At 45.8% G+C, this 13,702-nt stretch overlaps 1 protein-coding gene across 8 annotated transcripts in view; it reads left to right on the forward strand.

Moving 5' to 3' along the window:
* Positions 1–7,128: 7,128 nt before the first annotated feature.
* PTPN2 (protein tyrosine phosphatase non-receptor type 2) overlaps positions 7,129–13,702 on the forward strand; it is a 99,620-nt gene continuing 93,046 nt past the window's right edge. For 5 of the 8 annotated variants that reach the window (XM_054460991.2, XM_054460993.2, XM_063653366.1 and 2 more), the window contains exon 1: positions 7,163–7,409. In XM_054460991.2, the coding sequence (XP_054316966.1) occupies positions 7,341–7,409 (69 nt within the window). In that variant the 5' untranslated portion in view covers positions 7,163–7,340. Of the gene's footprint in view, positions 7,410–13,702 lie in introns of all 8 variants that reach the window. The other 3 variants (XM_054460992.2, XM_054460995.2, XM_054460998.2) reach the window with 3 other exon arrangements.

Here is a 13,702-nt window from a genome sequence, read left to right on the forward strand (position 1 = left end):
CCTTAATTTTAAGGTACTTCCATTCAAAAGTTTTTTCATTGAGAAGCTTAAGGATTTTTTTTTTCATTGAGAAGCTGAGGGATGAAGCTCTAAGGAGTCCCAGACCTTCTTAGAGAAGGCGTGCCTCTAGCCCACTGCATGGAGAGCCCTCCCTATGGGGGTGCATTTGTGGAACTAGCTGGAAACCTTGTACAGCTGGCTGCCATATCAAAAGACTATGGACTTGGTGGCTTAAGACAACACCATTTATCCTCACTTAGTTCTAGAGGCCAGAAGTCCAAAACCAAGGTCTCTGCAGGGCTCTGCTTCCTCGGAAGGGTTCAGGGAGGAGCCTTCATTGCCTCTTCCAGCTTCTGGGTGCTCCAAGTGTTCCCCGTGGCTGAGTGACTAACCTCTGCCTCCATCTTCATATAGCCCTTTCCTGTCTCAAATCTCTCCCTGCCCTTCTCCTAGAAGGACAGTTGTCATTGGATTTAGGGCTCACCCTGATAATCCAAGATGATCTGATCTTAGGATTTGTAGCTCAATCTGCAAATACCCTTTTTTCATAGAAGGTCACATTCACAGGTTCCAGGCAGACACATTTTTGAGAGGCCCCCATTCAACCTACTCTACTGCCCTCTGGGTGTATGGGAAAGTTGCTCACGGGGAGATGTCTCACGGGAGATACTCTGCTACAGACGCACCCCCAGGAGCAAGGTGCTGGGGGAGGCCGCTGGTCACTGGAGTCAGCCCAGCAAGCACAGTTCCCCTATGCGGTTCCCAGCAAGCCCTTTCTCCTTAAGTGTCCCTCCACTCACCCTACTGACAAAGCTTAACACTGTGTCAGCTGGCAAAGGAAAAATATTTAAAGGGCCCAGATCCATTCTCATAGAGAAGGTGAAAAAGGAAGCCTTGAGCTTAATGTCAATAAATTGATAACTGACATATTTAGGGACTATGATAGTTCATTGGAAGGCCTACCACATATTCTGTGTAGTTGGGTTAGGCAGTTATTTTTGGAAGTTTTTTTTTTTTGATACAAGAGTCTTACTCTGTCACCCAGGGTGGAGTGCAACAGGCGCCATCTTGGTTCACTGCAACCTCTGCCTCCCAGGTTCAAGCAATTCTCATGCCTAGCCTCCTGAGTAGCTGAGATTACAGGCATGTGCCACCACACCCAGCTTTTTTTTTTGAGACAGAATCTTGCTGTGTTGCCCAGGCTGGATTGCAGTGGCGCGATCTTGGCTCACGGCAACCTCCGCCTCTCAGGTTAGAGCGATTCTCCCGCCTCAGTCTCTTGAGTCACTGGGATTACAGGCACGCGTGACTACGCTCAGCTTATTTTTGTATTTTTAGTAGAGACTAGGTTTCATCACGTCGGCCAGGCTGACTCACTCACCTTGGTCCCACAGAGTGCTGCAATTATAGGTGTGAGCCACCACACCGAGCCTGAGTTTTTTTTTTTTTTTGGAGACAGAGTCTTGCTCTTTTGCTCAGGCTGGAGTGCAGTGGCGCCATCTCGGCTCACTGCAGGCTCCGCCTCCCGGGTTCACGCCATTCTCCTGCCTCAGCCTCCCGAGTAGCTGGGACTACAGGCGCCCGCCATCATGCCAGGCTAATTTTTTATGTTTTTAGTAGAGACGGGGTTTCACTGTGTTAGCCAAGATGGTCTCGATCTCCTGACCTCGTGATCCGCCTGTCTCGGCCTCCCAAAGTGCTGGGATTACAGGCGTGAGCCACTGCGCCCAGCCCCGAAAGTTTTTTTTAAAAACCGTAATTTATTTGGTCTTTTACTAAAACCATTTTTGGAGGCTGTGGATGAAGCTGAATAAATATTAGGATTTTTTGTTAGATACATTAATTGCATTTGGTCCAAACCCAGACAGCAGATATACTTTGTGGCTCCAAAATATGGAATGAGTGAATCCCAATCTTGATCCCATGTGGCTCATATCTATCACTTTGTAATTGCTGGCAATTTTAGAGAATTTAGGTGCATTATGTGGTTTTGAAGCCATATACAGTCTTTTGCTATATTCACTAGGTGATGGTAGTTTATGAAATACTGTGTAAGATAATGTGCCTGGTTTCCATTTCTAAATGAAATGCCGTTTATTTTTATTTAAATTAAAAAAGTTTTCACTCTTGAGTGAGGAATTTTTTAGTTTTATTGAAGTTAGCATACATATAATAAAGTCCAAAAAATCTTAAACATGGAGCTCAATGACATTTTATACACACACGTACAAATATGTGTATATTATACACAACAGTGTATCACCAACCAAATCAAGATATGGAATATTTCCAGGACCCCTGAAGATTCTCTCATGCTTCTTCCCAGGCAACACCCCCACCCTACCAGAGGCACCCCACAGCTGCCTCCAGAGGTAATCACTATTCTGTTGTCTATTTTTGAACTTCATATAAAATGGAAACATATAGTTATGCTCTTTTGGATGTAGCACCATTTATTGAAGACACATTACTTTAGCCTATGTGAAATACACACACACAAAGACACACACCGGATGACTATATGTGTGAACCTGTTTCTGGACTTTGTTTAGTTCCACTGGTCAGCTTGCCTTGGTCAGCTTGCCTTTCCTTGCATCAATACCACATATCTTTATAAGAGATGTTGATATCTGGAGGGATAATGTCTTCCAGATCTGTTCTTCTTCTTGGCTACTTTTGGCCCTTGAGTTCATCTTTAGACTCTATTCTGTTCCATTCTTCTATTTGTCTATCTTCACACTAAGAACACGCTGTTTTAATTATTGTAGCTTTAGAGTAAATCTTATTATCTGGTGAGGTAAAACTTCCATTTTCTTCTTCCTTAAGATTATTTTGGCTATTCTTGGCCCCTTGCATTTTTATTTGTAAATGGTAGCATCAGCTTGTCAATTTCCACTACAAAAATATGGTGAGACTTTGAGATTGCACTGAATTCATACATGACTTTGAGAAGTATTGGCAACTTTACAATACTAAAGTTTCCAAGACATTACATCTTATATCCTTCCATTTATTTAGCTCTTCTTTCATTCCTCTGAGTGACATGTTGTGGTTTTCAGACTAGAGGTTTTGCTAATCTTTTGTTAAGAATTTTTCTGAATAGTTTATATTCCAATGTTTAAAAATTTTCTAGTTGGTGTTGCTATGGAGAAATACAACTGCTTTTTCTGCCAGGCGCAGTGGCTCACGCCTGTAATCCCAGCACTTTGGGAGGCCAAGGTGGGCGGATCACGAGGTCAGGAGATCAAGACTATCCTGGCTAACACGGTGGAACCCGGTCTCTACTAAAAAATTAGCCAGGCGTGGTGGCGGGCACCTGTATTGCCAGCTACTTGGGAGGCTGAGGCAGAAGAATGGCGTGAACCCAGGAGGCAGAGGTTGCAATGAGCTGAGATCGCACCGCTGCACTCCAGCCTAGGCGACAGAGTAAGACTCCGTCAAAAAAAAAAAAATACAACTGCTTTTTCTTATATTGACTTTGTATTCAAAGACATTGCTAAATTCATTTTTTTTTCTAATTTTTTTATTTTTAGAGATGGAGTCTCACTATGTTACCCAGGCTGGTCTCCAACTACTGGCCTCAAGTGATCCTCCCACTTTGACTTCCCAAAGTGCTCGGATTACAGGTGTGAGCCACTGCACCTAGCCTAAATTCACTTATTAATCTAATAGTTTACCTGTAGATTACTTTGGATTTTCTATGTGTACAATATATTGGCTAAAATATCAACTTTGTTTCATCCTTTCCAATCATTATACCACTTCTTAATTTTCCTCACTTGTTGCTATAACTATACAGTGTAGAACAGAAGTGATGATAGTGGCCATCCTTGTCCTGTGTCCAAGCTCAAGTGGGGATGCAATCACTCAGAAAACTGTTCAGCAGTGTATGATGAACATATAGATAACACTGCAATCCAGCAATCCGACTCCTAGATATATGCCCACAAGAAATGAGTGTATGTCTACCAAAAGACAAGGACAAACATGTCATTAATGGTTCTCTTCATGATAAGGCCAAACTGGAAACAACCAAATTCAGAACAAATAAATGGTAGTAGACTCAAACAATCATATGCTATTTAGCAGCAAGAATGAACAAACTATTTCTACAACATGGATGACTCTCACTAACTTGAGCAAAAGCAGTCAGACATTAAAAAGCACATATTATATGATTAAACAAAGTTCAAAAAAGGCAAAACTAATCTACGGTGTTAGAGGGTATGGGGCTGGTTACTCAAGGGGGAGGATTTAGGATGGCGCTCCAGGGGCTTTCTGGAGGACGGATAAAGTTCCTGTTCTTGGCCTGAGTATTGATAGACAGCTATGTTCACTCTGTAAAAACTCCCTGAGCTATGCACTTGTGATTTGTGTGCATTTTTGTGTGTATTTCAATTAAAAGTTTATTAAAAACTACATATACTTAACTGAAGTTCATTCTCACTGTAATCTGTACAATCTGCATTTGTATAACAAATGGTCTGCCTAGCTCTATAAATGTACAGCTCTTGTAGACACTAGGCTTTTAGGCTGTATTTTGATATGCTTGTGCCTCTGAAGTTCTAGCTATAAGGGCCGTTTTAGTTTGTTTGTGCTGCTATAACGAAATAGCTGCAACTGTGTAATTTACAAATAACAGAAATTTATCTCTCACAGTTCTGGAGGCTGAGAAGTCCAAGGTCAAGGCACCAGCACGTTTGGTGTCTGCTGAAGGCCCATTCCTCATGGTGCCACCTAGGGGCCTTCACATGGCAGGACAGAAGGGCAAAAAGGGCCTAAGCTGATTCCCTCCAGTCCTTTTATGAGGCACTAATCAAATTCATGAGAGCAGAATCCTCATAACTTAATCACTTCCCAAAATGCCAACCTCTTAATATTGCCACCATAAGGATAAAGTTTCAACGTGAATTTTGGAGGGGACACCATTACTCAAACCACAGGAGGGGCTATGGATAGTAAGTATAGTTTTCTCTGAAAGGGGTATAAATTACACATTGAGGGGAGAGAGCCTCTTAAACAGGATACTGAAGTGCAGAAGGCAGGCCTTGTTCCAGTGAAAGAAGGGACTCCAAACTCTTGCTATGCTTCATTTCCTTTGGTCTAGAGCAGTGGTTCCCAAACAGTGATTGAAGGGGCCAAGGAGTAAGTTAAAGACATTGCTATGAATCCAAATATATAATCCACCAAGCATTATCTGTAAAATGAGTATCTCATACATATATGTACTATTATTTAAAAATACACATGGCTACTTAATTTCATAATTCTTTTAAATGAATTTGTAATTTTTTAAATTAATAGACTTTGTTCATTATGTATTTCCTCAAATATGTAAAGAGTATGCACATAAAAGTATGCCTACTATCAAAGGAATTTGAACAATTTGGGGGCAATAGGGAAGCTTGACATTTTAAAATCCTGAGAACTTCTGATCTTGACTTCAAAGGGGGCAAAAGTCTACATTTGGGGTCCTTCAGAAACAGCAAGCTAGGAACTAGTTGGGTTGGGGGTCACATATGTCAGAGAGACCAAGTCATATCTTGTCAGCAGGATATCTTGAAGCAAGTTAATCTCTGTTTTCTTTTTACCCCCGGGCTTCAGTGCAGCCCTGTATAGGTATTCTTCTGGAGCAATCGTTCTCAAACTCTGGGGAGGAATAGGCATCCCCAGAAGAGCTTGCTTAAGTAGTCTCCCGGGGCCCCAACACCGGAGATTCCGATTCAGTAGGTTGGGGTTAGGCCTTCACATTTGCATTTCAAAGAAGCTCACAGTGGATGCAAATGATGCTGGTGTGAGAACCACTGTTCTATATTCTTCGCTGCACTCAGCAAGCTAAGATAGGCAAATACAGCTCCGGGAACCAGAGAGGCTGGCAAATGAATTCCAAAGAGATGCTGAATACTTGGCGATAAGAACTGCTGCTTTGAGATAAAGATGCCCCTCCTTTGTAGAACACAGTATTTTTTGGTTGGAAAGCAATCTGATGAGCAGACTAATGCGAACAGTCACGGGATATTCTGGGAGATACCATGCCTTTAATCAAAATAATCAGATTCAATGACAATTTCAAAACCAAGGACCATTAGACATTGTGGGGTCTTTCGGGGGAAGCTTTCCTGTATCTCTAAATCACACTATGTAAGTAGAAAGCTTACTGACCGCTTTTTTGTTAATACGACTTCTTCTAGCTTCCGTAGCCAACTTTTTTTTTTTTTTTTTTCTGGCTAGGGTTTTCATTATTTTATGTGATTAAGGACACTTTTCTACCCCGAGTATTGTAATCCTCTCGGCCGGCTCTGTCCAAAAGAACTGTCTTCGATGATAGAAACGTTCTACATATGTACTTTGTCACATAGCAGCCACTAGCCATACGTGGTTATGGCACACCTGAAATGTGGCTGGTGCCACTGAGGAATTAAGTTAATATTTAAAATTTAAATCCCAATACTGGACAGCACGGCTAAACCTTTCCTAACCCTTCACGTTTATTATGAAGATTATATAGTAGGATATTACAAGCACTAAAAAAGAACTATCTTAAATCTGAAGCAAGATGATTTCCCTAACTACTAGCACGTTTGTTTGGTAAAAGAGGACGTGCTATTTTTTACAGTTAAATCTAATTCGTAAGTTGTAGAACGTTTTCTTAACGAGGTATCCCTCTCCCAAATTCCGGGAGAGGCGGGCTGCCTTTCCTTTTGCTACAGCGGTTTATTTGGCATAAAATCTGCAGGCTTACAGGAGCTGACACCAGGGCAGAAAAGAATGAGGAATTTGTTTCCAAGTTGGTCACAGGCCGCTAAACTGACCTAGATGATGTTTAAAATAATATTCAAATACAGCACTTTAAAAAAATATGAAGGCTGAGAAGAAAACGAGAAATGGGACGCAAGAAGGAAGGCGGAGCGTGCCGGCGACTTCTCAGGGGACTTCCGCAGGGGGTCCCATTCCAGTAACGCCGCGCTACCCACACCACCGCCTCTCTCTTGTTGGAAGACGCAAGCCCAAGGGGCGGCTCACCTCGTGCCGCGCGCCAGGACCACGGCCGCCGGGTGGTCCCCCGGCCCCGCCCCCTCCCACCTGGGCGCCCCGAGCCCCGCCCCCCGAGCGCCCCGCTCCGCCCCGCCGCCGACTCCGCGCCGCGCTCGGGCGCTGAGTCTGCGCGCTGACGTCCGACGCTCCAGGTACTTTCCCCACGGCCGACCGGGCTTGGCGTGGGGGCGGGGCGCGGCGCGCAGGGCGCATGCGCTGCAGCGCCAGCGCTCTCCCCGGATCGTGCGGGGCCTGAGCCTCTCCGCCGGCGCAGGCTCTGCTCGCGCCAGCTCGCTCCCGCAGCCATGCCCACCACCATCGAGCGGGAGTTCGAAGAGTTGGATACTCAGCGTCGCTGGCAGCCTCTGTACTTGGTGAGTCGCGGACCCACGCGGCAGTCGCCGACCTCCTCCGAGACCCGGACTCGTGCCCTGCCCGCAGGCTTCCTCCCGCCTCCCCCGCCTCTAGCCTCTCGTCTCTCGTCTCTCGCTCGGGGCGGAAGTGGCGGCGCGGGCCGCGTCAGGGGCGCGCCTGCGCTGACCGCTCTCTTGCTCCTTTTGGTTTAAAAAAAAAAAAAAAAAAAAGGCATACTTGAGCTGAGCAGCTCATGGCTAGCGCAAGCGCAGTTAGTTCTGGAGGGCGGTGCCACAGCGGCTCCTTGGGGAGCGCGTGGATGTGCCACCAGCGTTGCGCGGCCGGGGTCCGGGGGGTCCTTGGAAAAGCCGTGGGGGCGCTCGGGCCGCCAGTGTGGGGGCGCTCGGGCCGCCAGTGTGGGGGCGCTCGGGCCGCCAGTGTAGGGGCGCTGGGCCGCGCGTCCCAGGGCCGCAGCTTCGCCGTAGCTCCCACGCTGCTGTGCTTGGTTCTTGCTCGCGGACAGCTCTTTCTCTGGCTGGGTGTTTTGTGGCCAGGCGGGCAGCTGGCTTCCCAGGGAGCGATGAGGGCGGGGGCGGGCGAGCGGGGCCGCGGCGCCTGGGTCCAGCTGGCGCCCGCGCAGGACCTGTCCGAGCAGGCCGCCCTGGGCGCCGGGCCGGTCGCCGCAGCCCGCTGCGAGGCGAAGCTCGCTCTCCTGGCGGAGCCGCGGTGGTTGGGGGTGGCTCGTGGCCTCTGGCGAGGGCAGCTCTCCCGAGACCCTCCGTCTTCATTTTCCCCCGTGGCCCAGGAGCGCCCAGCGTGGGTTCGTCCCCCACAGAACCTTCCCGGAACGAAAGAGGCTTTGCCTGTGTTCGTCCAGTGATAGCGTGTCATTCTCTTTATACTTTTCCTTACTGAGGTATACTTTCCCTACAGTGAAACGCAGATCTCATGTGTGCTCCCAAACGGGTGTCACAGATGAATCCCCCCTTGCAAGCCCCCTCAAATCAAAGTAGCGTTTCCTTGCCCTGAGAAAGTGCCCTCATCCCCTCCCCGGGGGCACCGTGTTCCGACGCCTATCGCCCTAATCGTGCCTGTTCAGCTCACGTAGATGCAATATGTAGTATAAACACCTGTGATTGGCTTTTTTTTATGTCAACTAGACTACCTTTTAATTCAAACAAAACTTTATCTCTTTTAAAATGATGTAACTGCTTTCCCCTTCGTTTAATCCTTGCCGTATTATTCCCAAGATTGAATTTGGTGACGGTTAAGTTAATGCTGCTTCTGATGTTTGGTTCTCTCTGTGTAAAGTAAAAGAAAAGACGGGCTTTCCTGTAAATGTGGATGATCCTGGGTTTTTCCCCTTTCCATTTAATTAGATGACAGTGAAAAATGTGTTCAGAAAGTAACGTTTTCTTCTTGAACACATTAGTGGGAAGTATAAATATCCTGATTCCCATGATACAGAGTATGTTAGAATAGGGCTGTAAGTTTTAAAGAATGCTGGTAAGGACTCTTCCAATTATAGACAATCTGAAACGCAAATTCTGGTAGGAATCTTCATGTGAGAGAGCCTGCCAGCTGCATCTTCTCCAGTTACATTTGTTTTAGCAGAGGCTGCTGTCTCTCCAAGGGATAGGTTATATATCGAAATAGATTTGAAAAGAGAAAAGTGAATATAACTTAATTCAGCTTAACATTTTGGTTTAAGAAATTTGATTTTCTTTGGTATCATTAATATCCTTGAAAATTCAATGAGAATTGTGATTCCTCTTTCCAGAAAAATGAACTTACTTGCTTCCACTGGAGATTTCACATCCATTTTCAAAAAGATAAGGAAATCCTTCTATAGATTATTACCGAGGAATCCTGTAGTTTACTTGGTCAATGCTCATATTATTTTTTCCTAGTTGAAAACAAGACCATTAGTTTGGTCAGTAGAAACCATGCCATGCACACTGGTGTTACAGTAAAAGTAGGTCACAAACCAAGAAAGTTAGTAATGGAAAGCAAGTCAGGAAGTTTGGACTATGTGTTTTCCTGTGGCCTTAGAACATCCATTCACCCATTCCACAAATATGCCCGGACCCCCAGTGGAGTTGCAGCTTTTACTCCTGGCCTTGGGGATTCAGCAGAGAGTGCTCCTGGCAAGGTTCCTGCCCTCGAGGTGCTCACTCTAGGGCTTATTCTTTTGGGGCCTCATTGTAGTCCCATATTTTCATTCATTCGTTCACAATATGCTTGTTATGTGCTAGTGTTAGACACTGAGGATTTTTGTTAAAAGACAAGAGTCCCAGTTTTTAAGGATGCAGCCCTGTAAATAGGTAAGCTGATGAAAACGTTAAAGTGATACATGTAAAGCTAGCTTGAAGCACAGGGTCTTGTGGAGTTGAGTACCTAGGAGTCCTGTATTTCCCAAAAAGGGGTGCACATGGGAGTTCCGGTGAAGCTTCTCAGGGGAGGGAGGACCTCACCTAAGTCTTGAAAAACATTGGCCAGGGGAAGAGGACAAGGGAGGTGAAGAGAATTACTGTTCCAGCAAGGAGGGAGTGCACAAAGGCACTGAGGGAATGCTGAGAGAACCACCCACAGTTTAGCATGGAGACTGGTGTGAAGTTGAGATGCTGGAGAATAAGGCAGAGCCTAGATCAGACTAAGAAATTTGAGCTGTTTAATAGGAACTCACTGTGGGATTGTAAGTCTGGAAATACCATGATCATATTTGCTTCTTTTTTTTTTGCACTCTAGGCTGGAGTGCAGTGGTGCGATGTCAGCTTACTGCAACCTCTGCCTCCCGGGTTCAAGTGATTCACTTGCCTCAGCCTTCTGCGTAGTTGAGATTACAGGCACACACCACCATGCCCGGTTGATTTTTTTGTACTTTAAGTAGAGACAGGGTTTCGCCATGTTGGCCAGGCTGGTCTCGAACTCCTGACCTCAGGTGATCCGCCTGCCTCGGCCTCTCAAAGTGCTGGGATTACAGGCATGAGCCACTGCTCCTGGCTGATCATATTTACTTGTTAGCAAGATCATCTGACTGCTAGCAGACTGGTTGGGGAAAGTGTAGGCACGCAGCACAGGGCAGTAGTCGGTTGGAGTAAACCTGAAGACAAATGATGAGCTTCTGTTAGGCAGTGGCAGGAGGGATGGAGGGGAGATAGAGATTTGAAATGAAATGGTAAAGGGGTATACGTTATGTTCAAGTTTGGTTTTGAAACTTTAATTCCGTTTGAGGTACCTGCGAGACACTGAAATGAAGCTAGTTGAATGTATAAATTTGCAGTTCGGGAGAGAGGGTCTGAGTAAATGTGATTTTGGAAATCATGAACACGTGGGTGATATTTGAGGTCTTAGACATTGATGAGATCATCTAGGGAAGATACAGAGCGTTTGGAAATATCAAAGGCCAAGGACAGAATCTTGACAGACAGCATTTAAAAGGATGGGTAGAGAAAGAGGAACTTGCAAAAAAGACTGGCGAGGAACAACCACAGAAGTGGGGAGGAAAGCAGTGGAGGGAGTTGAGGGTGAGCAGGGCCATCTGACAGGTAAGGGCAAGCCTGAGAGGGCCATGACATTGAGCAGCTAGATTAACAGATACCTTAAAGGGAGTCGTATCAGTGGACTACACAAGACAGATACCTGGAGTTCAGGAGAGAAGGTAGGAAGAAATGCAGACTACCAAGTGTACACTGCTCTTTTTAGAAGCCCAACTTGAAGAAGTGGGGAGAGGTAGCTAAAATGAAGCAAGATTGTGTGACTTCTCACTTAAACCCTTGAACAGCTTCCCGTTGCTCACAATGTAAATTCAGCCCCTCCTCTGGCTCACAAGACCTCATGGCCTGCGTCTCTTGCTTGATTTCCCCTATTACTTTCCTCCCTCTTTTCCACTGTTGTATTGTTGGAAGTGTGTGTGTCCATTCTTCCCTTAGGGCGTTTGTAAATGTTGTTCTCTTTGCCTTGGCACAATTTTCCCCCCTTCTCTTTCCTTTCTTGCTTAAACTGCCTCCTACTCATCCCTGAAGTCTCACTTCCTTGGCAGGCCTTCTTGACCTGCCCATGCTGGGTATCAGCCCCTGTTGCGTACTTCTCTAGCATCCCAAGACTTCCCCTTTCATAGCGGGAATTGGATGTCATACAGCAGCAAATGATTTCGGGAACACAATTTGCATTAAGCAAACCACTATCTTGAAAGTAACACGGCTTGAGTAGGAAAAAAGTGTTTAAGGTGGCTTTCTGCTTTGTTTAGCACAACAGTGGGTGATGTTTCTGATAATGTTTTTGAAGAGTTGTGTTTTTTTTGGTAATGCTAATGGAGCTGGGAAAAGAAAGGCTTTGCTCTTGAGCAAAAACTGAATACAACTAAAAGCTGGACTTGCTTAGTGGTAGGAGAACTTGATACCTTGTTGAAATTCTTGCAGGAAAAATAAATTTAGTATTTTGAGTCTGGAACTCTGGTCCCTTATTCCTTTTTGCTCCTTTTGAACAGTGTCTTTTATTTCATGAGTTTGATAATAGGAGGTTTCTTAGAAATGAATTATTGGGTTGGAGCAGAATAGACTCTGTTAATCTGAGTTTATATTTTTTACTACCTCTTCAGAGTTTCATGAAGGCACTGCCAGTGCTTTGCACAGTACCAGGTGCTTAGTAAGCACTTGAAAATATGTGCTGAATGAATGACTTTTTACGAGGAAAGGGCAACTTGATATATTTATGTGATTGCAGGGATGAACCTAAAGAGAGGTGGAGGTTGAAATAGAAGGGATGATTGTTGGAGCCAGAAATCTTGGAAAGCAAGAGTCAATGGGACCAAGAGTACACAGGTGGAAGAATTGATCGTGAAAGAGTGCTGGCCAGGCGGTGGCTCATCCCTGTAATCCCAGCGCTTTGGGAGGCTGAGGGGGGAGGATCACTTGAGGTCAGGAGGTTAGGGCTGCAGTGAGCCATAATTGTTCCACTGCACTACAGACTAGGTGACAGAGTGAGATCCTGTCTCTAAAACAAGAACAGCAAAACAAAGGGTGCAGTTGGAAAAGTTTAATTTGGTCTGATTGTGTGAGGTTAATTCTGACTTTTTGAGTAATGTTCATGATCCCTTTTTGGCTGTCTTCATCAGACTGAGCTTTGAGAAAGACAGAGAGAAGGAATGGAGTCTGTGTGCCTACTGAGGAAAAGAGTAAAACTGGGGAATCGCAAAAGCCGTGTTATGGGATGTTTCTAAGAAGTGATGGCTCAGAAGGAATTTGGCTTATTTATTTTTAAATTCCTTTCTTTTTTAAAGAGTTCTCACTCTGTTGCCCAGTCTGGAGTGCAAGTGCAGTGGTGCGATCATAGCTCACTGCAACCTTAAACTCCTGGGCTCAGGTGAGCCTCTCACCTCAGCCTCTTGGAATTTGGTTGATTAATTAGGGTTTATAAACAATGGAACTCCTGACTGACTTCATTTTTCTTTTTTTGAAACCAAGTCTTGCTCTGTCCCCCAGGCTGGAGTGCAGTAGTGCGATCTCAGCTCACTGCAACCTCCGCCCCCCCCCCTCCCCCCCCCGGGTTCAAGCAATTCTCCTGCCTCAGCCTCCCTAGTAGCTGGGATTACAGGCGCCCACCAGCATGCCCAGCTAATTTTTGTATTTTTAGTGGAGACGGGGTTTCACCATGTTTGTCAGGCTGGTTTTGAACTCCTGACCTCAGGTGATCCACCTGCCTCGGCCTCCCAAAGTGCTGGGATTACAGGTGTGAGCCACCACGCCCAGCCACATTTTTCTTTTTCTTTCTTTTTTTTCTTTTTCTTTCTTTTCTTTTTGAGACTGGGTCTCACTTTGGGTCACCCAGTCTGGAGTGCAGTGGCGTGATCTCAGCTCACTGCAGTCTCGACCTCTTGGGCTTTAGACATCCTCCTGCCTCAGTCCCCCACATACCTGGGCCTGGCTAATGTTTTTGTATTTTTTGTAGAGACAGGATTTAACCATCTTTCCAGGCTGGTCTTCAACTCCTGAGTTCAAGCAGTCCGTCCACCTCAGCCTTCCAAAGGCTTAGGATTACAAGCATGAGCCACTGCGCCTGGCCATTTTTCTTTTTCTTTTTTTGAGACAGTCTTGCTCTGTTGCCCAGGCTGGAGTGCAGTGGCGTCATCTTGGCTTGCTGCAAGCTCCGCCTCCCGGGTTCACGCCATTGTCCTGTCTCAGCCTCCCAAGTAGCTGGGACTACAGGCCCCCGCCACCACGCCAGGCTAATTTTTTGTATTTTTAGTAGAGACAGGGTTTCACCGTGTTAGCCAGGATGGTCTCGTTCTCCTGACTTTGTGATTCACCCACCT

Source organism: Pongo pygmaeus, chromosome 17, assembly GCF_028885625.2.
Source record: "Pongo pygmaeus isolate AG05252 chromosome 17, NHGRI_mPonPyg2-v2.0_pri, whole genome shotgun sequence".
Lineage (NCBI taxonomy): Eukaryota > Metazoa > Chordata > Mammalia > Primates > Hominidae > Pongo > Pongo pygmaeus.